At 40.3% G+C, this 23,039-nt stretch overlaps 1 protein-coding gene across 2 annotated transcripts in view; it reads left to right on the top strand.

Annotated features, from left to right (window-relative positions):
* The window catches only part of DERA (deoxyribose-phosphate aldolase), a 55,745-nt gene extending 46,866 nt beyond the window's left edge, over positions 1-8,879 (top strand). The window contains exons 8-10 of one of the 2 annotated variants that reach the window (XM_082764284.1): positions 615-727; positions 4,317-4,466; positions 6,194-8,879. In XM_082764284.1, the coding sequence (XP_082620410.1) occupies positions 615-727; positions 4,317-4,466; positions 6,194-6,250 (320 nt within the window). In that variant the 3' untranslated portion in view covers positions 6,251-8,879. The remainder of the gene's footprint in view (positions 1-614; positions 728-4,316; positions 4,467-6,193) is intronic. The other variant, XM_082764283.1, reaches the window with a different exon arrangement.
* Positions 8,880-23,039: the final 14,160 nt, after the last annotated feature.

Here is a 23,039-nt window from a genome sequence, read left to right as displayed (position 1 = left end):
TTTTTCCCCTATTTACAGTATTACACATCTGGTTTCATAAACACACATGGGATTTCTTTCCTTCCACTTTAAACAGCTGCAGGAGATATGATACTAGACTGTCAAATATGAGACTAAATGGATGCAAACTGAAATTACAAATCTGATGGAAATTGTTTTTATTCAGAAAGATCCTTGTGGAAGTATTAAAATGTTAGTTTATATGCAACATTTGTTTAGAGGAAATCATTTTCTTTATTGTGGTTAATCTGATATCTTTCTTTTTTGTGTGTGTAGCAGATGTAACACGTGTATATATTGAATGTGCATACGGGAACATATACTATATTGGACTGTCCTGAAGAGATTGTTAGTGCGATAGCTAGAGCAAAGGATTAAAAGCTGAGGTGTTCATTTAGACCCTGGGAAGTCTGAGTTGCTCAGAAACCGGATGGGTAACTCACCTTCCTGTTCCAGCCTCAGCTGGTGCAAGGTTAATATCAACACCACAGGGACGTGTAAAGGGATGCTTCATAATTGCTGTGAAGGATGAGGACATCCTTGGAGGGCATGAACTACATATGTGCACAGTGGCTTATTCTAAAACTATCATGCACCTTTTTACTTCCTTTAAGGTTCTGATTTTATAAAGACATCTACAGGAAAGGAAGTGGAAAATGCAACCCTTCCAGTCGGAGTAGTCATGATGCGAGCCATTAAAGAATTCTACTGGCAAACCGGCAACAAGGTACATTCTTGTGACCTTTCTAAAGATAGACCAAACAGGTTTACTCAGAAGAAAATAAGACTGGAACGCTTTCAAAATGCAGAATGTATAAATTTGCATATGTTATCTTCCATGGCTATAGAGCAGTAGGTAATGGGAAGTGGAACTTCTCTCATGTATTCCTCTTTCCATTTGCTAATAATTAAAAAACCAAAAGTCCCAAACCAAAAGACACCGTTGCCTTCCCTCCCTTGATTAAATGTCAGTTAATTCCCTAAAAGCTCACGCAGTCTTGATACATCCTGTGTTGCATTTGGTTTTGAGTTCTGTTTCACCATTTAAGATATTTAAATCGTCATCTCCATAAATCTCAAGCTGACAGTGATTGGCATGCTCCTATAAACCTCATTGGAGCTATACAAATGTATAGCCACCAAGAGTCCATTCAGTGTACACAGCTCTATTTTCTGGCTTTGTTCTGGCAACCCAAAGAGTAAATTTTGATCTTTTCTTTTCTTGGAAGCCAGAGAGGCTTTCCAAAGGAACAAGAAGGCAGATCCAGTTGGATCCTGTTGTCTGAGGTGGAGGGAGAGCAGGACAGCAGCTGAGAGAGCGTTACACCATTTATCCCTCAGGTCACTGTCAAGGGAGGTCAGTGGCAGTGAGGAGCAGGGAGAAAAGAGGAGGTTCTCCAGGAAGGCTTAAGACAGTTCTTGCCTCCCATATCCTGGGGACAAGTGATGTCGCCAGTTAGATCTGGTGCAGATGTACAGCAGTAGGCTTTGTTGTCTCCTGAGGCCTCGGGGAAGGTGACTGTATTTTTAGCTAAGACCCTCTCCCCACTTCTGGGTCACTTTCTGTCCTCTCCAGCTTACCCTTCTGCCCCTTCTGCAGATGGCATTTCGAGGTGTAATGTTAGGACATGGGACGACCAGTGGGATAGAGGGATAGCTCTGAGATAGCTTCAGGGGCTGTTGGATCTTGAGGGACCAGGTGACAGCAGGATAGATGTGTGTCCCTCTCCTCTCTGTAGATGTCTAGATGAGGCCAGCTTGGATCCTTGGGCTGTCTTCACCCCTACCTTCCCTAGTCTGCATCTCTCTCTGACATGGAACAACTCCAGCATCTTGGATAGTCTTGCTTCTTCAGGAGCATCATTGCTGCCAACCTGAGGCAGATCCCTTGGGCCAGGTGACTCGCCTCGGCACAGGTGCTGCATACAGGAGCTGTGGTTGGCTCTGCCGCATCTGCAGAGTGTTGTACATATAATAATTGGATATAAATATTGAATTCACCTTTTGCTTTAAAAGGGTGTATTCATGGTATAAAATATGTTATTAAGAATGAGTGCTTATGTCTGTGTATGTCAGAGAATTAGATGTAAACTGACTTCATGTGCTTTATTAACTGAAGACAATATTATCAGTGACAAGAGATTTCTAAATGGTATCTTTAACAAACTAATTTTGCTGCTGTAGGAATGCTTTCTAGCAAGGCGTTGGCTGGGAAAAACAGGTTAATACAGAAATTAAACTTCTTCGAGGAAAGGAACAAGTTGCAGAGTAACATTTATTGAATGATAAGCTGCGGTGGTGATATGAAAAGTGTGCAATATAATGGGAAATAATCTTTTCCTGTCATTATTGAAGGACATACATAAATTGGTTTTTCTGTTGGGAAAACCCCCAATCCAGAAAAACTTATTACTTTTAATAATATAAGGTGAAGAGAAAATTCTTGAGGAGATGAACTTATTAAGCAAAATAATGAAATACTGTGAAACAGCAGGGAAGTGGTAGCTGGACTTTATACCACTCTTGAATTAAATAACCCCCCTTCCTTTTTGCGTTTTTATGGCAGTCAGATGCCCCATTTGGAAAGATGGTAAATGGGGGGAGAAGACAGGCTTTTCTTTGTCAGCTTTTTTTTTTTTTTTTTTTTTTTTTTTCCCCAAAGAAAAGAGCTTTCAGAATTTGCAAAAAAGGGAAAGGAATTTTGCTTGGTGCTTTAATTGCCTTATTAACTGTATTTTACTTGTTTTTCCCACAGATTACCTCAAAGAGCTGTAATATTTCTAGGAAGAAATCTAAATTTGAATTTGATTAGGATTTCTCTTCCTGAGGGAAAACACAGTCCCGCTATTTTAATTTATTGTCTAGAAGATGTTTTTCCAGTTGCTGTGGTTTAAATTCCTTTTGGAAATCTAATGTTAACAGATGTATGCATACATTTATGCATGCATCCATCCATCCACAAAAACACAGTCTTTGTGTTTTGGATTTATCAAGCCTTTCCTGTTATAGTTCTTTATAATCTTATTGGAAATATGCTGTTATCACAATGCTTCAGTGTTAGAGAAGGATTTATTCTATGTGTGTTTGTCCTGAAATTCCTATAAAAATTGCCAAACATATTTAAAATGACAGATACTTTTTGATTCTACTATCATATCTATAAGGTACAAAGAAGTCATCGATGCATTGAGGTTTTAGGAATGTATATACAGTAACCAGAACAATAATTCTTACAGAAGGAGGCTAAAGTGAAGGACTACCCAAAGTAAAGATGTGAGGGAGAGGGAAATGTAGAAAGCATCACTATGTGCTATTGTATATATGCAGATTTTCTTCTTTAATGAAGAAACACTTTTTTTCCAATTCTTATTTTTCATGAATTTAAAAGAAACTGCTGCTTGCCAACATTTGAGCTAATGCAAGCAATAAAATTTTTGACCAGGCTTTTGGTAACTGTGCATCACAACCTCTGTCTTAGAATGAGATGTGTATAGATAGCACTTAACCAAGATTGGCATTAGGGGTGCACATCTGGTCACCTCAGTGTTGGTTCATGGGTTCATGGATTTCAAGGCATGCTCTACCTTAAAGATAGGTTTTTCATACATGGCAGTTCACCTGACCAAGTATGACACTTCTCTCATGTAGTGTCTGAAAGCTTAGCCATTGTGTGGTGGGAGAGAAGTTTTGCAGTTCCTGTAAAACAATTTCAATTTCTGGTAAAGACAGACATAATTTAACATTTGAAATTTGGAAAATTTTAGTGAAAATGCTCCAAATAAGTTTGAATTTACAGCCCAATCATGTGTAACTGTGGCACACAGGCTTTTTATAAAGTACAGATCTCTCCTGCTGCTCTTCACACAAGTCAGCTGCATCACATGCCTGATTTCAGTATTGTTGGTGTTACACTACTGCATGTATATTTGGTGTGATTTATTTGAATTAGATTGCAACACAGGCAGTAGGTGATATGCAGATATCCCTGGCTCTGCCTACATTGCTTGTCCTAGTATGTGTTATGGGCAAAGTTCTCTCAAACCCAGCTCCTGAGAAAGTGTAGAGGTGTCAAAAGTATTACTCCCTGCCTTGCTTCCCTTCAGGGCAAAAGTTCTGTCTTTCACAGTGAGGACTGAGGCCTGATGACTCTCAGCACTAGTCCAGACCTAACGCTGTTTGCAGTCAGATACTTACCGAACAGAATGTGCTATATACACCACAGGCACATTTAGACTGCTGGTGTACAAATGCTGATTGCTCTTCTGGGGCTGTGATGAATGAAAATGTATATTGCATTTCTTTTTTTCTTTATAAAGGTTGGATTTAAACCTGCTGGGGGTATTCGGACAGCAAAAGAAGCTATTACTTGGCTTATGCTGGTGAAGGACGAACTGGGAGTGGAGTGGCTAAAGCCAGAGCTCTTTCGCCTGGGTGCTAGTAGTTTGTTGGAAGATATTGAGAAACAGGTTAGTTGCTAACAATTTTCAGACTGTGGAAGAGAAAGTGTTATCTTTCTAAACGTGCCAGCTTACTGTTTTTGCAGAATATACTTTTTGATGCTGTTTAGAAGGTAACAGAACATACATCTAATGCATTATTAATGACAAGTTCACTTCCAGCCCAGTATTGTTTTAAATTTGGCCTGTCATTGCCAGCTCCTGGGAATCTGGTATTCTGGGCAGCGGACAATTGTCTGGGCCGGTCTCACAATGCGGTAGGCAAAGGAGCTCAGTTTGTACATATGTAGAGTCTTTTAAGAATACATGGTAGTGCATTCCCCTGCACTTCTGTCTGTTGCCAGTTCAGCTGGCTCTCAGAATACTGTACGGACCCTTTGTGTCACTGTCACAACTGTTCACAGTGTATTTCCGTGCTGTGAAGAAAGTCACGTCTCATTCTGCATATGGTACTGCTGATGGAGAAGTTTTAACATATTGATTATTTCCTGGGGAAGAAAAAGCAATTGTTTCCTACAAAGCCTCATTTTTGTAATTGCTTTTATTTTTGTTCAGGCAGATCACTGTGTTTCCTGGCAGACAAATAGTGTAGTTCCCAGTAGTTCAGTGACAATGTGTAGTTCCCAGTAGGAAGAAAGATTCTGACCTATCTGCCCTGTGACCTGCCTCACTGTAGTAGGGGATCTACCCCAAAGAATACAACGTAATTGAAATGGCATAGCTTCATAGGACGGACTATACCATTAGGGCTGCTGAACTTCACTGTCATGCTCATTAAGCCCAGGAGATGAGGTGACAGTAGCTCTAACCAAGAAAATGGTTTGGGAGCCCTTGTGCTGTTGCTGCTGGTGGGAGAACAGAGCTGTGTAAAGAGGCTGAAGGAGAAAAAAACTTAAGTCCTCTGCCCATATTTTTTCTAGCAACTGAAATACTGACATGTCTTAAGAAAAATATAACAGCTGAAGGATGCTGGGTGAATATTTGTGAGACTTTTGAAACCCACAGGTTCCCTCTTGCTTTGAGGATAATACTGGCTTCCTTCACTGCCAGCCTGTCTCTGCCTCTCACTTGACCTAAAATCATGTCCCTGGTTAAGCAGTGTGAGCTTTTGTGTTGCCACTGCCATCACTGCTGGGTCTTACAAGACAGCCACTGTATGTGACACAGCTTGTTCTGATTTCTTAAGGGTGGCATCCTTTTGTCTGCCAGGGATTGCACGAAGACCCCAATCATGACCAAAGCTCTGCTATACTCTGCCATCTAAAAACATGTATCATAAAATGTGCCATTCATTATATTCACTAAAAGAAATATATAAAAAAGCAAAACACAGAAAATGGAGAAACCTCCTGCCCTAAGGCAGTACAGTAAAGAAAATGAAATGAACCATATAAAAGCATAAACAATTTTGAATACTTTGAATATTAGAAATAATACTAAAATCATCAAAATCAGATTACAGTGAGAGTAAAGCATTGTCTCCTACTTGTCTGTTTTTGAAAGCTTATTTAAAAACAGGAGTTTTTACTTTTTTTTCCAAGGAAGGCAACAAGAGCCCTTAGTTCAGATCCTATAAACAAGTATATGAAGGTATACTACATCATATTTTATGAACACACGCACACAAATAAATATCCATCATCTTCATCTGACATGCCTTTAATTTATTACTTCTATGGCACTTGGAAATTTATAGTCATGTGTAATTCCATCATGAATTTTCTTTCTTCTTGCAGATTTTCCACCATGTGACTGGCTCTTATGCACTTCAGCATGACCTGGCAATGGCTTAAATGCAAAATCAACTCAGGATTATTTTTTAAAAGAGGTCTTTAAAAAAAACAGCATTCAGAAGTCTTCTGACAAGCGAGTGCGTTTGACAGAATTAAAGGCCTAATTCTCCCTTCTTCATATTTTATAGTATTTAAAAATATGCTCAAGTCTGCTGGTTGTACTTGATCCAAAAGTAGAAAAAATGGTAATTCAGAAACAGTTAAATAGTTAATACTTACAGATTTGCAAAGTTAATCTTGCAAAGTCTTCCTCAGACCAGCCTGAAAAGCTTATTAATGGCAACACTGAAATACTATGAAAAAGATTTAGGTGGCCTGGTAACACTTTGCAGTCTCAGAATATGAAATATCTAACTAATGTTTCAGATTGCTAATTAAGAGCTACAGATCTTGGAACAGCTTTCCATTCACCTCTGACTAAATCTTCTGCACAGATATGTGGCACTATTAATTGTTATGTTGATTCAATTTCAAGCATTGTAACCTGAGAAAATGAAACTTGGTTATTTCTTTCTTTTATAAAATCTTGGTAACAAAAACCTTTTTCTTTTATTTTTTATTCTTTCCCCCCAAACCTGGGCACAGACATCCATATTTAGACCCTTGAATAAAGGTGGCTTGATTTCTAGAACAGCTGAGTATCCACAGTTGCTCCTGAAGTTAATGGGAGCTCTGGGTGATCAGAACAACTGAAAATCAAGCAGCCTCTATATAGGTGCCTAACTATGCATTCAGGGGCCTATTTTTAGGCATTTCACTCTTAAAAATTTTAGTCTAACTTGCTTAGAAGCTCCCATTCCTGTCTCCTGTCATTTTTAAACACATTCATGCAAATCTTTGCATTTTAATGTAGGGGGGTTTGACTGTCAGTTTGCAGGTGTCACTGCTATGCTGTCTGAACTTCAGCTTTGCCATTCTGAAAGCATTTCTTTAATTTAAAAGAATTGTGGCCTATGCAGGGTTTACAGCTTTAATGAAAGAATACTTTTCTCAGAGCACATTAAGAGTAATGCCTAAATTATCAACACCTTTTGAATATCAGACTGGAGCTAGTAGATTCATTACTTCAGAGCTGCATTCTCCTCACTAACCAGAGTTGTACTAAAAACTTAATTATCTTATCATCATGACTAGTCTCACTGACTTAAGTAGGTCTCATCAGGGAAGTAAGAGGAGGATTTTGCTGTAAATCAAGCTACGAGGTACATTTATTACAAAGAGATCTTGACTTCATAAAGATAATAACTCAGTTATTTATCTGGTTAAACCACCTGAGTCACTACTGCTCTATAAAACACATTGGACAGATAGGAAAACTGAGCAGGAAAAAAGAACAGAGAAGCAACATATACAGAAATCATAATCCTATATGCCGTGCTTAGTACTAAAAATAGGCCTTCATTTCCCAGTAAGTAGTTCACCCAAGGCTCTCAAGCTTTTTCTGGTTTAGGTCTCAACACAGCAAATGAGGGCTCAGTAGACTGAGCTGTGGCTGTTTTCACGTTTGTTTTCAGGGGAAGTTGCCTTCCTTTGCCACGGGATTTGCCTTGTGGTCTCACCAAAAGTTTCTGGAAGGAAAAAGTCCAGTCCCTGTTTGCGTGTTTAAAGTAAAACTCTGCTGCTGAACTTCCAGTAATGTGGAGTCTGTTGTACAAAGTCACCTCCCATCAGCTGCCTGCCAGACCTGCCCTCTGTCATGCCCTCCCAGCCATGTCACAGGGATTTTGCTGCTGTTCAGTTCCAGTCATGTCAATGTTTACACTGTACTTCAATGCTTCTGTCATAGAAAGAGTCACCTCACTTGCAAAGTTCACTTTTTTTTGTGGTTGATTGTCCTTTAGACATTTAGTGTTAACATAGAAACTATTCTGTAGATATGATTTGGTTTCTAGAGGAAGGACTCTAATGTTTCTTAAAATTGAGGAAGGTCCAACCATGCCTCCTATTTAATGTGAGTACCTGTGGATACATCCTCCCATTTTTCATGGGACCTATGAGTTGATTAGCAAAATTGATAGCAGAATTTGTATTTTTGTTGATGCACCCCTTTGCCTACCTTTCCCTATCTGTTTGATGTGCACATGGACTCTTGCTGTAGGTTTGCTTCAGTGGGAAGAGGTTCATTCTGCACATGGAAAGGTCTGGCTTTCTGAAAATCTGATAGTCGCTTCCTTTTTTGTTACAAATACAACAATTTAAAATACTGCGCAGCTTTAAGCCATCCAGTGTTTTGGAAGAAACTGGATTCCTAGTAAAATTGTTCAAGCATCTTTTGTGTTGAAACCTGTGATATTTTTTCTCTTTTTTTTTGGGGGGGGAGGGGGAGGAAGGGAGAGGAGGGAAGTAGCAGAATCTGTAAGCATATTCTAATAAAGATGATTCTGATTTGGGGTGGTTTTTATTTGCTTGTTTGTTTGTTTTTTGTTCTTTTTTGTTTTGTTTTGTTTTGTTTTCCTGAGGAATAAGTAGATGACTCAGCATTACAAAGTCCAGCAGCACAAGTCCAAGGTCCACCCAGGAGGCAGAGGCAGGGCTGGAGAGTGGCACTCCTGCAACATACCTGACGGCTGTGCCTGTCCGAGTGTGGCTCCTGAGCCCATGGGTGCATGGGTGGAGAGAGTCTGGGCAGGGCCATGGGAGTGTTGGTGCTCATTCTAGCACTGGCCCCATGAGAGAGATGCTCACGTCGGAGGCTGGCAGCAGGACGTATGCCTGCACCCACAGGGATCTGGAGGTGCTCTCCGTGTGGTCTTCTGGGCTTGTGCTTGTAATGCTGCCCTTCGCCCTGACCAGCTCTGCCACTGCTGTCGCTTCCGTCTTTCCCATCGTGGCTGCCTGTTTGCTGCTATTTATTTCCCTTTGTCAAAGAAGAATTGAGACTTTATCTGGACTACTGCAGCTGGCTGTATCTGCTGCACAAAGCATGTGAAAGGTGGTGGGGACCTGAAATCAGTAACCAGGGAGGGGGCAGTGCACCATGGCTGAATAGACTTTGAGAAAAGTTCAGATTTAGCACTCTGCTTCAGGCCATTAGAAAAAGAATAGGCAATTATGCACTCCCATCTAAATATATTTCAGAGTATAACATATGTTTTGTGCGAGTCAGTCTAGTATACTAATTATTTTTATAACATTTATTCATTTAGGTTTTTAAATAGCTTCATTTTGTTAACTACTTCACTTCACAAAGAAGAGAATAAATTTGAGAAGAAAGTCAAGTAGAAACTGCAAATCTAGAATATTCTGCATCAACTTATTTACAAGAAGAGGGAATTGGGAAAAAGGGTAAGCTTTTTTCTTGTTTGTAGGAAACAAAGATATTAAATAGTAATTATATGTGAAGCATGCATATCAGCTGGGGCAAGTAATACTTTGATATCTTTATTTCATTGGTAGTATAAGTTCATTCTTTCATTTCCTTTCTGAAGCAGAGAACATACATTATATACTTCAGCACATGCTACTGAGACAGAAAGAGCTGATCTACTTTTAATTTTATTTTGCTCAGTTGGAACTTTGGCTCCCTGCCTCCTCTGGGGGAAAAAAAATAGAAACAGCAACTTTTATCCAAATCTCGGTGTGCTTTTGCTGAAATTACCAGTGCTGACATCTGGATGATATATAAAGTGTGCAGTAGGAGTAGAGGGAGGGAATTGCTTTTAATTAGATGCAACCTACCCAGGAGAAAACGATGGGGAAATGTCCATCTGGTCAGTTCTTATTTAATAGGGCAACCAAGGATAAAAGTATTTATAATATGCAAAGACATCATAACTGAAATTACTAATTGACCATTTTTATTAGAATCCTAGAGAGCCTGAACTGTAAGTTGAGGGGCAGTAAGACTTAGAAAGAAAGAAAGAAGCATCAAAAAAGGTTACAGTCCTTGCACATCCTTAAAAGGAAGAGTAAGTAAGTGATGGGTGACCATCAGGCTCCATCCAACTATATTGTGGAGACCCTTCATAATATTCTGTACAGGTTACAGCTCCATCACTTTCTGTGAGACCTACAATAACAACAGAGCAACAGAAACTGTGACACAGTTATTGTAATATCCTTTAATACAATTTAACATCGATAGAAGGAGTGCCCACAAGATGCTCTAACCATTTCTATTGTGTCTAGTAGTTTTAAGTGGCTCTGGTTTGAGCACTAGGGACATCTTGTGGATTGCTAATTCTTGGAAATTGCAGAAATATGGTCTTCTGGAAGCAGAGCTTTCTTGAAGCATAACGGTTTTAGATCTCCTGGTTCGTAGGGAACATTTGAAAACACTGAACTGAAAAGCATCAGTTTGGAACTACTTCCTTAAACAAAATGAAAACAAAGGACTTTTAATGGATGTTAACAACCCAAGGAAGTGATACTGAAATTTATTACACTTGTTTTTGTAAGTCTTGCTTTCTCTGTGGGAGGACTAGACAAAGGAGCTTTTCAGGCTCTGCTAGTAGAAGTGTCATTTCTCTACAGTACGGTGTTGTATAAAGCCAAACCCCCAAATGAATGATGCTTTGCCCAGAAAATTGGGAAAGCTTGATAAGCTCAATTTTCCATTTCACTTAATAGCATGAGATCTGTTTGAATGCAAAGACTTACGTGAGTTATCTCCTATTTACTAGTTGGAACCATCAAACAAATGAGCAAACCAACAAACCAAGTTAATTCCCATGTCTCAGCGAAGGTCAGGGCCAAGGCTGGGTTGGTTATCCCACAGTTTACGGCTTGCTGTTGCTGTCGCAGCCCAGAGAGCAGATGCGCTGCAGGAGGTGTCTGACAAGACACACTGCTGTGCCTGCCAGCTGGACAAGCCAGCCTAAGGTGTTACTGACTGAGAAGATGCCCCAAGGGTCACCAGCCTGGCTGCAGGACTGGGAGGTGCTAAATCTGTCTATAGCAATTACTGGTCCATCGAGAATACTTTTTTGCCCCTAATGCTCAGAGCTAGGCAACCAGCTTCTGAGGAGAAGCTGGAGAACTTACATTCTCCATCATTTAATTTAATCACACATAAGTTGATTAAGGATGTTACCTTCATTTCCAAGGGAAATGAAACATTTGGTGTCACATCACAACTCTGGCTAAAGGCTGCCACATCTCAGCATTGGCTGCTTTCTGCAGCGTTCAGCAGTCTTGGGCTTTCTTCAAAGCACAGGCATCATCTGAGGCAGAGTGGGGTTTCTTGCTCTCATGTACTGAAAGGCCTGAGCAAAACTAGAACAAAGTGTGACTATCTGGGCTCTGAACAAGAAAGGCTTTGTGTTCTAGTTAGCACAAATCTGTCCAATTCCAAAAAACGTGAATGCCATCGCCCCGTCTGGTAGCGACTGTAACAAGGCCTCTGGGAGGGCAGTGACAGCAAGATGTAGACAAAGGGAAAACGGGTGAAAAGAGAAGTCACAAGTAAGAGAGATCATTGCTACCACTGTTACTGCTTCACGGAAGTATAATCTTTTGTGATCTCTTTGGAACAGGAGGTAAATAATAAAACACAAGGGAGGGAAAAAATTAAAATAAATGTAGTGTATGAGTGCATGTTAAAACAGATGTCAGATTAAAAATAACTGAAAAGGAAATTCTACTGTAGGGGAAAAACTGCTTTTTCCTTCAACATTTTATATTCCACCTTCATTAGGCGGAAAGTGAAAGAGCTGTAAAGGAAAAGGGGAACTTTTGTTGTTTCCCTCTGAACATAAAGAGAAGCCTAATGTGAGTGCAGGGGGGATGTTTGGTGGTACACAGTGCTTGAGCAATTCTCAGGGTGAAGCCCAGAAGCAGCAGGGATGTTACACAGATGCAAGGCATGTGCTGAGCTCTGGGACTTCGAGCTTTAATCTGCAGTGCTGCATATCCAGGTAGTTTCTTCCTCTTCATCCTCCTTTCAGTCCCTTCAGGGTTGGCAAGTCCTCTAATGTTTTAAAAAAACAAACCTTACAATCTGGTAGGATCACATTATCCAGTAATGCCCTTCTAACTATAGATCTAGGCACCAAGGACTTTGTTCTGGTTTCTTCAACCCTTTTAGACAAGCTGTTTCAGTGTTTGATGACAGCAGAGCAGGGAACATCTACACAAACATTTTTCCCCATGTGGCTGCCAGACCACACTGGTCCTTGCAGATGGCAAGTATCCATGAAAATACAAGTGCCACCCTGTAAAACAGTGCCATACCAAGTCTCCTCTGCTAGTCGTGCTTTATAAGGGCTCCTTGAAGTTTGTGGTCTGAAAATTGACCTGGCCTATACCTGTTTAAAGCTCAAGAAGCTTTAAATAAACACCTTGAAGATGTGCTGAAACTGGACTGGGAGCCACGGTATTTCTTGGCATGCTAGCATGGGTAGTTTGTCTTGTTCAGATTTGCTAATGAAACAAGGATAATCTTTAGATGGTTTGCTCCTTTATTCCTTAGCGTGGGATGGAGGTTTGAAAAGGGGGTGAAAAAAAAGCCCTGCAAGCTATGACTAATGCCTCAGCTTGCAGGAAGAGTCTCTTGACTATTCAGAAATTACAGATATCTTTGGCTACCATTTCAATATGAGCCTCCAACATACTTAAACAATTCAGTGGCATCCAGAGAGGGCATATTCCTACAGTGTTTGAGAAAAATATCATTACTTTTCCCTACCATTATCTTGTACAAATTCCCACAACTCCTATTTCTTTCAGACACTTAAGCTAATGAGGAGGCAGCTGAGACAGAAGTAGAAGGCATCCTAAAAGGTATCCCCAGCAGACTGAAGGCAGAGCTGTTTTCCCAATTTCCAAAATTTTGGGGGAATTTGTCCTGAAAATGCCAGGAAAGGTCCCAAAACAGAGCCCCCCGATGAGAAATGCTGATGAGCAGGAACAGCATGTCTTTACAGAGACCTAACCTGAAACAACTCCACCCAGCCAGTCGGGGTTTAACAGGTACATCAGCAATACACGAGAGTCCTCTGCTTGCTGAATGTCTTGTATTGGACTGCAATCAGATCAGATTGTATTAGTGAGTTGTAGAAAGCATTCAGAGAGGATTGCTAGGTTTCTCAGGCTGCTCACTGGATATGGTGACTGTGTCACCTCTGCCCACAGCCTCAGTGAGACTGTCTCTCTGAGACACCTGGAGAAATGTCCCCAGTAGCAGGACTTCCCCTGAGCAGGCCATGGGTGATGGCACTGAGGCCTCCAGGAGGTTTCACCAGTGCTCTTTCTGCTGATCTCTGAAGTTCCTCACCCACCCCTGCAACTCACTGAAAACACATTACCTTCTGCTCAGAGTGATAAACAAATGAACAAAAGTCACCTCACCTACAAGAAAATATCCCTCCACTCCTAAATGAACGTGTGTTTTCGAAGTTGTCTCCTCCAGGGCAGATTTCTTTGTTAAGCATTAATTCTGTTTCATTTTCCTGAGCATCTCTGCCATTTCCTCCATTAGAGGGCTGTAGAGCAGTGTGTTACAAGTGCTTTAGAACACGAACAGATTTAAACCTGTATACGTACTTTGGGCCTAATTTCCTGCTGTACTGCTCTCCTGAACTCAATGGGGTGTAAAACTGGTGCAACACAGAGAACAAAAATGTACGGCTCCTTAGAACACCTCAGTGATCTGGGTTTTGCTGACAACACTCAGAAAGTCAGAGAAGGTAAGGCAGATTTTTAGACACGTGTGTGACAGGTGAGGCAGATGAGTAAGTTAATTGCTGCTAGGATGTTTGATGTAATTCATCAAACATGCCGCAATTGGTCAATAGGGTATGTTTTCAGAAAAGGGTGGTGAAGTGCATGAGCAAAACACAAGCAGAGCTTTGAATCCTTAGAAACTACACGTATTATAGGCAGAGGCTACGCTAAGAATCATAAACACTATTTGTATGGACTGCAGTTTTCTAGGTAGATTATCTTCCTCAGCTGAACTTTCTTCTAAAAAAAAAGAATAAAAAAAAAAGCTGAATCAAAAAATAAAGCTGAATAAAAAAGTGGAGTGGTTTGGGGGTTTGCAGCCCACACCTAGAAATTTTGATGATTTCACACTGTTAAATTCCCACGCTTCAGAACATGAACCATGGCAAAGGGGAGAAGGGCCCCTGTCCTCACCACCTGCCTTCTGCTGTGTTTGTAGAGTATGTGGTGCTAACAGGAGCAATGCGGTGTGGAAGCAGCAAAACTTATATGGCAGCCAAAAGCTAGACTAGAGGGAGAAAAAGACATTGGCACAGTAAGTCAGGTGCAGGTTAGAGATAATGGGAAATAAAGGAAACAGTGAGTGCAAGTGTAAGCAGGGAAAGCAGAACGAGAGACATGGGGGAAAGATGCCTCGGAAGATGAGAAATGAGAAGTGGCAACTGAACAAGAGCGAGGTAATCCAGGCAAGAAGATGGAGAGTGAGCCCATCACGATGCCTTGTCAGGAAAGGAGCAATACTGAGACCAAAACAAAATGGTTCACAGACCTAATCTGTCTGTGAATTTCATTTTAGGAATGGCTGGAGAAGCAACAGACAGAAAAAATAACAGCGTTGTCACTGAAAACAACATTTACAGAGGTTTGAGATACAGTGGCATGGGCAACCTTCGTGCTAGTGTTTTGTAACATTGAAATGCTTTGTCTTCGAAAACTTAATATTTCTTCTGTGTTGCTTGTTGTGCGTTATGTAAATTTAATTCATCTGAGCAATTAACTCATTGAGGCAGGGATTGATTTTTTGTTCTGTTTTTCCACATCACTTGCTGCAATTTTGTGGTTTGTGACTAGTGCCCTTACATGTCACACGATTGTAAATAGGAAATAGTATGCTGATGGAGGATAAAAGCTATATGTGAACTCTAACAGTGGAGGAGAATGGTTTGATACAAAACACTGGGATAATATCAGGTGCACCATGCAAAAATAACAACCAGAAAATGTTGAGTGAGTACCAATGAATCTTCATATAAGTAGTTAGGCAAGGCTGTTGGGCAGCCCACTAAGGAAATAGCAGAAGCCCCTTGGCTGGGTCCTGGCTAAACAGGAAACAACTACGTTCAGAAGGTGCAAGCCTGTACAGGGATGCAGGCAGAGTGGATGGTCTAATGGGTCCACTCTGTCTCTAACTTCTGAGATTCTGCGCAGCCTTCCCCAAAAGCCAGCGTGAAGAAGCATGTCAAAAGATGCAATACATATTCATGGACATTTCTCGAGCTGAGAACTATGAAAAGAAATCAAGTAGTTCTCATCCATGAGCTGAAATTGAGAGTACACTCTAATCCAAAAGGATACCAGCTCACAGAGTGGTGCATGAAAATCTTATAAAGCTCTGCATCACTCCATAAATAATTTTCAAACAAGAAGCTTTTTGTTTCAGTGATGGCAATACTAAAAAGAATGGCAAATAGCCATGAAAAAAAGGCTGAAACAGTGCACCCTATACTGATGATAGTTTTAATCACCATCAGAGTTACACATACAATTATCAGTCATTTATTAAAAACACAAATGATCATTGCAGAGGTTTAGATTAATGCAGGCTGAAGCCTGGTGTTGTGCCAATGGTGTGCCACGTGATGGGCAGACCATGGAATAAACATTCTAGCATGTCAGTGTGCTATAAATCCTACAAATGAAAGAAATTAAAAAGCCAGGAGCAATTTTGAAAATGATTTGTGATTGGAGGTGCACTTAGGAATGCTTTTATTGTCACAGGAACATCTCCTTTCACATCCTTAAGGTGACAGAACCACTCTGCTTTGCTCCAAGTTTCTTGGGACAGCCTGTGACTGCACGCAGTGTGGAGGCGAGCACCGGGGAAACACACTGAGTGCTGGTGCGTATACGTGCACTTAGTAGTGTGCGGCTGGTTGTGAGGATTAGCTTTGCACAGCCTGAGGGTGACAGAACAGCAAATTGGTTCTGACATTTTAAGTATGCGAAAAGACACCAGTTGTGTTTTTTTTTCCTTCTTTTACAGCTATACCATAACCATTCACCGAAGTGCACATATAAACATTTTATAACATAGATTTAGAATAACACTTGAAAAATAACCTGAAGACTAGTTCTTAAGCAAAAGGTATTCTTATCAAAATAGCAGTCTCTTGCAAGTCAACCCTTTACTTCATATGCAAAAGATGCAGTACTTAGTGTATTTCTAGTATAAACATTACTAAAAGTTTTATTAATATATCATTTTAGTTTTAATACAGATACATTGACTTAAACAAAAAATGAATTCACTTTAACTGAGAGGCAAAAGATTTTGGTTTGCAGGCATTCAGCTGCCTATGCAAAGAATGGCAGTGGTATTGTTAGTGAGAGAGGCAAGCTACAAAGCAGCAGCTGAAACCTCGTTGGTCCCACTGCATCCCCACCTCTATCAGGGTCTGCGCTGCCTCCTCCCTGCCAGATGCCACAAGTGGACCGAAAGTGCGGGGCACAACATGTGGGGATGTGGGGTGCCTCCTCACCCTCTGGGGACACATCACTGTGGATTTGAGGGGAAGGGTATGGTGTTAAAGCTTTGAGGGATTACTTATAGAAGGCCTTTCTTGAATTTCTTAGTGTTTAATTTTGTAAGAATCTTGCATTGTAGTTCCTCTGTTGTGTTGCTGATGTGGACCCTGGATATATAGTTCACTGACTGCCAGTTAATTACATGTCATTAATGAATCAATAAACTGCTTTGATCCTGATTTACTTTAAACTATATGAATTGAGCAGATTTTCACTGCAACAACACTAATCTTTCTCTGTCCATTTCTAAGAAATAAACCAATGAAGTTGTAAAGCCAGAACTAGGGTATCTCTTTGAATGCATTGTACCTCTTCCATCACACTGAATAAAAGGGGCAGAATGAGATAAAATGGAGCTAGACACTGAGAGGGAAGTTTCTTATGGTACTGGAAATGAAGCGTAGAGCTCAGTGTTTTCCAGGATAGCAGTAATCTGGATGGGGAGAAGACCAACGAGCTCTTGAAGCACAGGGAGAGAGCACTGTAAGTTGTACAAATTGTGCTAAGGGAACTAGAGCTGTTGCAAATTGAGTGAGCACAAAGAAGTCTTTAAGCCATTCAGGCTTCCTCCCTGTGAAGTCTGCTAAGCCACTGCAGGCTTGTAACTCAGTAGCATCCACAGCCCTGTGCAGACCAGGTGTTAGTTTGCTCTGTGATTACAGGCTGCTCTTGATCTCTCTTCCAGTTTTACTGACAGGGCTGCCGAGCAGTGGCTGCTCTGACAGCAGTGGGCACCTGTGGATCCCTCTTTAATAAGAACTAACCTGAGCAAAATTCTCCATCTGCATAGTAGCCTTATGTTCCTCCTTTTTTTTTTTTTTTTTTTTTTTTTTTAATTTGCATTGATTTAGAAATGCTAAATCATAATTTCAACAAGACAGATGCTGCTAGAAATGGAAGATGCATAAAAAGTGATCTAATCACTGTGTTATATTTAAAACAAGACTGTGTCCCTTGAAGGACATTTGATCATGCATGAGCTCCACCGTAAGTTTTCCACACTAAATGGAGGGGCATATCTGAAATGGTGGCCTTGGAGTCAGCCACGTACCTCAATGAATTTAGGGACTGCAATCCCACTGCACAGCCCTATGTGCCCGTAGTTTGGTATTGCGGTTCTGGAATTTGAGCTGCTTGTGTGCAAAGTATCTGTGTGTTTGTAGTGGGTCTGCTGGCACCCTCGTGAAGTCTGCATCAAATCTCCCAATGGACCAAACTCCGTTCTCGGAGAGAGATCTCACTTTCACAGTTTGTAAGGATATATGCCTTGTCTCCTGGGGCCTTTTCCTCTCTTTCTCTCACCCTCCCCATCAACACTCCAGCATGACAAAGGGATGCCATCAGGCACTGTTATTAATACATAATAGAAGTGCCAAGTGTGATTGTCTGTGAATGTTCCAGTGTAATGCAGATTTAGAGATTTCATTGTAAAGTCATTTTAAACTCTGAACTAATGGGTAGTTTGGCAACAGCCTCTAAGTATGAAATCATTATTAATTCCTTTAGTACCATAATAACATTGATTTAGATGAACTCTTATAACATAGAAATTGTATAGTATTTAGCTGTAATTAACGTCCCCTAATTAGGAAGTGTTGCCAAGTAGTTTTCTCTGCTGGCTCTGTTGTACTTAAGTGCAGCTGGATGAAAATTAACCACAAAGGGAACAGCTTGTGTTTTATGTGAAGTTTGCATTTGATTGATTAAAAAAATATTCCTTGGTACTTTATTTTATTATCAAAAAGAGTACACTGGATTATCAGTGTTACGGAGAGCCACAAAGTCCATGCACCATAAATTACATGTAAGTTTGTATAGTGTGTAAGCCCAACGATTTAGTTACACATTCAGAAAATTCACAGATCCATTTTGTCTCTAAACCACATGTAACTACAGTAAAAATGAATTGTTTTTAATGTAGTTGTCATTAATAAAGTCTGCAGAAATTTTAGTAGGATTAGCATAATTTAATGTCCACTCAGAGGAGTCATGCACTGCAAGCCGAGAGCATTTGTTAATGTGAAAAATGCTGACATTTTTGGAAATTCAAATTATAAATGAAATACTGCTGTCAGTTTATTGTGCAACTTCGTAGCATATGGTGCTTCTGCTGGTGGGTGTTATTTCAAAGTTTGCAAATCACACTATGAGAGTGTCCCTCTGGTAAGCTTTTGCAACGCTTAGCAACTGTGAATCAAAAGTGACAGTACAGAGGAAGAGGGACTAAAAAAAAAACCTGCCTCTAAGTTGGTAGAACAAAGTACATGGTAAGTCAATACATTTCTACAGGGGGGAAAAAGAGGCCAACACGCTAAAGCTAACAGAGACCCAGTGCCTTCATCCTTGCAGAATAATGCACAAAGTCTTCTAAATTGTTAAAATAAAAATATGGTTTCTTTCTCCTGGTCTTTTTTGACTTTGGTATGACAAAAGAATTAAAACAACTGGCAGTATAATGGTTCACTTTCAAAATTAGGAAAGTTGCTTCAAGACATAATGCAACCTCCTCCAGATGTCTCTCCCACCCATCTCACTGAAAAAAGTTTTTACCACCACAAAATAGCATTAGCTGTTTGAAAAGCATTGTCCACCCAAGCATGTTTACACAGAGGAAAAGATTTCTTGTGTTATGAGAGAATTCCAAGTAGTCTGATGTAAAACACACCCCAGTAAAGTAAACTTAAATAACTAAAATGCTACAACACCCTGCACCATTGTTTTTAAGACTCTGGCACCCAATGACCCTTTCAACATGTACACTATCAAGAAGTGATTATAAATTTGGAATTATGACTTGATCTGACCATAGTTTGTGCTTGTTGTTTTGCTTCAGGTAGTGATTTTTGGTATTGGGATGGAACTGCGGATGTGCGGTACAGACCTCATCAATTTGCCAATCAAGCTGGCTGAGAATAGAAAGTGATGGAGCTGTCAGTAGCAGTTCAACCATAAGCAATTCTAAACTAAGCAATTTGGAAATTTAAATAGTTATAATGACCAAGATTTTCTACGTTGGCCCTTAATTACTGGAATGTCAATTCAGCTCAAAATTGCCTTTCCCAGGTAATGATAATTCTTAGAAAAGTCTTTGCTTATACACCCACCCATGGCACTCATTAAGTCAAGCTTCCTCCTTTTGTCTGAGAAGCTGTCAATTTTATGTGACATCACCAATCATCTGCCATCTAAAAAATCTCTAGGCTGTCTTGCTGAAGGCAGGCTGATTCTTTTTCAGCTGCAGTGTGCTCCATGGCAGCACAGCCTGCTGTTAAAAGCAGAGTGTAATGAGTTGCCCGATCTTGGCACTGCCAAATGGTGATCCACTCAAACTCGGTTGTTGGCAACTTGGGTGAAATCTGGTGTCCATGAAATAGCAATATAAGTTTTACATGTGAAGGGAAACTCCAGCCCTTCACAGCACTCAGAATTGAAGAGAAGGTTGAAATCCCCTCTATCCCTTCTTCTGGAGAGGAAAAGGAGAGGGAAGTTGGGTTCACTATGTCAGGGGGTTCCCTCTGAGATAAGCATAAGAGATAGAGATCCGTGGAAAGAACTTCTGGTGTGTGAATGTATTGCTATGCTTTTCATGCATTGTATTTCTTAAATTTTGTTTGCAGCTGCTGTTGCCAATTCATAATGATTGCATTGCAACTCAACATGTCAACCTATGCTGGTGGACATCACTAGTTGTTTTGTTTTTTTAACAGAAAAAAATGAAAAAGAGGCAAAACCATCTCCATGAGCAGAATGTGCATATCAGCCATCCATTGCTCCTGTAACCCATGTTAATATTACTAAGTCCCACAGAAGACCAACAGCACTCTGCAGATGTAGGTACAGAACAGGTATGCTTTGGTCCCCTCTTCCAGTCCCCCTGGAGCAGGTTTTGCCTTCTGCCCGCAAGAGTAATACTGAATTAAAGGGAAATCAAAAAAGAATAAGAATACTACAGTCACATCTGCTGACAAAAGTCTGTCACAGACAGAGGGAACTCAGATGCCGTGCATTTAAGTTCAGGCTATTTCAATTTGGTTTTATATATATTAAAAAAAAAAAAAAAAAAAGTTTTCGATTTATTTTCCTTTATTAAAAAAGGAGAATGAGGGAAAACTTTTTCCATGCGGCCTCTTGACCATGACTCCCTCACTCATTCCCTCTCATCCCAGGCCCTACACGCTGAATGTGCCATTACCCCCATCTGGAACAGCTGGCCGCAATCATGTTCTTGCAGTCAAACTGTTTCTTACTAGTTTGGATGCAACTTGCTCACTCTCTCTCCTCTCTCCTGATTCTTGGCATGCACACAATGAAATAGTGGGGGCCTTAGGCACTTAGAAAAAAAAAAAACACCCTCAATAAATCCCCTTAAGGGCCCATTTTAATTCTGCTTATGCTCTTGATGTGCAAGTTCTTACCCTGCTATCCCTCTAGAAGCAGTTTATTTCTGTCTGTCAGTGCTGCCAAAGTGACAAAATCCCCTTTCCCACCCACCATGTAATTGCTCTGTTGTTGCCCTTCCCACACATGCCTGTAGAAAGAAAGCTCTTGCTTTATTTGTACTGCTGAAGTGAATAGCATCTCTTCCCTCCCTCCCTCCATGTGGCTTTCAAGTAGTCACACTATCATTAGTTATTTCTATTCTGGAGGAGCTCTCCATCTGAGAAGTGAGCGTATTTGATAGGAAACAGAACAAGGGCCCAATCCTACGGTCCTCATGTGCCCCCTGATCCTGTAGCTGGCCTGAGGAATGCGGGGCTTGCAAGGAGCACAGAAGCAAGCATTGCAAGTAAAGATCAAAATTAAAGGCTATTCGGAGGAGGGTCATAAAACAAGAGAATCGAAAGACCTGGCTGCATTTTTGACTGCATTTTTTTTCTTGTAAAATTTTCAGGGCAGAGTAGCTCTCTTTGTTCTGCCCCAGCACAGAGCTGTGTTGTTAATTTTAGTCGATGACAGAAAAATTAACAACTACACTACACTTATTTTTACTTTGCTGGTGGTTCTCTCTTTCTCCTTTAAACTTCCATTGTTGACAGAAGACAAAACCTGTTCTGGAATTATTGTTTTTCCAATACACCTGGGATTATTTATCCATTTATTTTAAAGGCACACAATAGATTGATTTGCACACCTTATTCTAGGTGCTGGGTGTATGATTACAAAAAGACCACATTGCTGATCCTAACTAAATTGTCAGAAATGATTTGTTCAACTTGCCTAAGGAAACTGAGCCCTATTTCTTGTTGAAACTTCAAAATTCACTGAAATTCACTGTTATATGGGAAAAAAAAAAAAAGGAAAAAAAAAACGAACAAAAAATGCAGTTTCAGAACCACTCACCTCTAACATAAACCATAAACAATACACAATAAATTTATTTCTTAACACAATTTTATTTCTTAATACAAAATGTAGTAACATGGCCTCAACTAGAAGGCTTTTTTGTTGTTGTTGTTGTTGTTATAGACATGCTAAGTTTTTCACATAGTTTTGCTCTCCTCCATGATTTGGCAATCTAGGATTGGTAAATAGCCATAGTTGCACTGTTAAATAATAGGAGAGTATGACTGTAATATATTTTGCAGCCAGCATCCTATTGTACGCAGCTTCACATTTTTGCAATGTGACAAATCTCTTTGTGAAAAAAAAAAAAAAAGTCCCTAACAATGATCTAAATCACACATTTGCTCTTCCTCCAAGCACTGGTGGTTGTCAAAACCTGTTGCCCTTCAGTAGGGGAGCCTTTTAGACATATTCCAGTGCTGGCTCCATGCAGACAAAATGCATTAGAGGCCATTCAAATACCGCATCTAAACAATGGTGCAAACTTGCTTATGCCCACTTCATCCGTGAGCAGTCCTGAAAACCACACACAGAGGTCAGCTGTCCTCTTCCCATGAGCTGTGGAGCACTACCAGGCACATAAAATATCAAGGGCTGATAGAAATTAATCTATATTACTTCCCTAGTGTGTATTTAGGATATCAGAGGGGGTGTTATCAAAGACAGTGCAAAAGCCTGAGTAAGGAAAAACCAGGCAGAATACAATTGTAGCAGGAGTATAATGAGCTAACCTTTAAGCCATTCCTCTCTATGCCCAGACCTCTCTGTGCTGCTCTGTCTCCCTAGCTCTCCCCCTCACTCCTGGCTACTTTACCTTAAAGCCTAATTTTGTTTAAACTTCTGTTTATTTAGAATTAATGAATTAATTTTTGAAGCAGCCAACACATACCTTTGAAGGAGCTGTACTGCAGTACCCTTCATTTCCTGACTAACCCAAAGAAACGTGTACCATGAGAGCCGCTACCAACAATGTTTTTAT

The sequence above is a fragment of the Aythya marila genome, assembly GCF_965140915.1.
Source record: "Aythya marila genome assembly, chromosome: 1".
Lineage (NCBI taxonomy): Eukaryota > Metazoa > Chordata > Aves > Anseriformes > Anatidae > Aythya > Aythya marila.
Note: the sequence above shows the minus strand (reverse complement) of the source record. Positions and strands in the feature narration are given on the sequence as shown.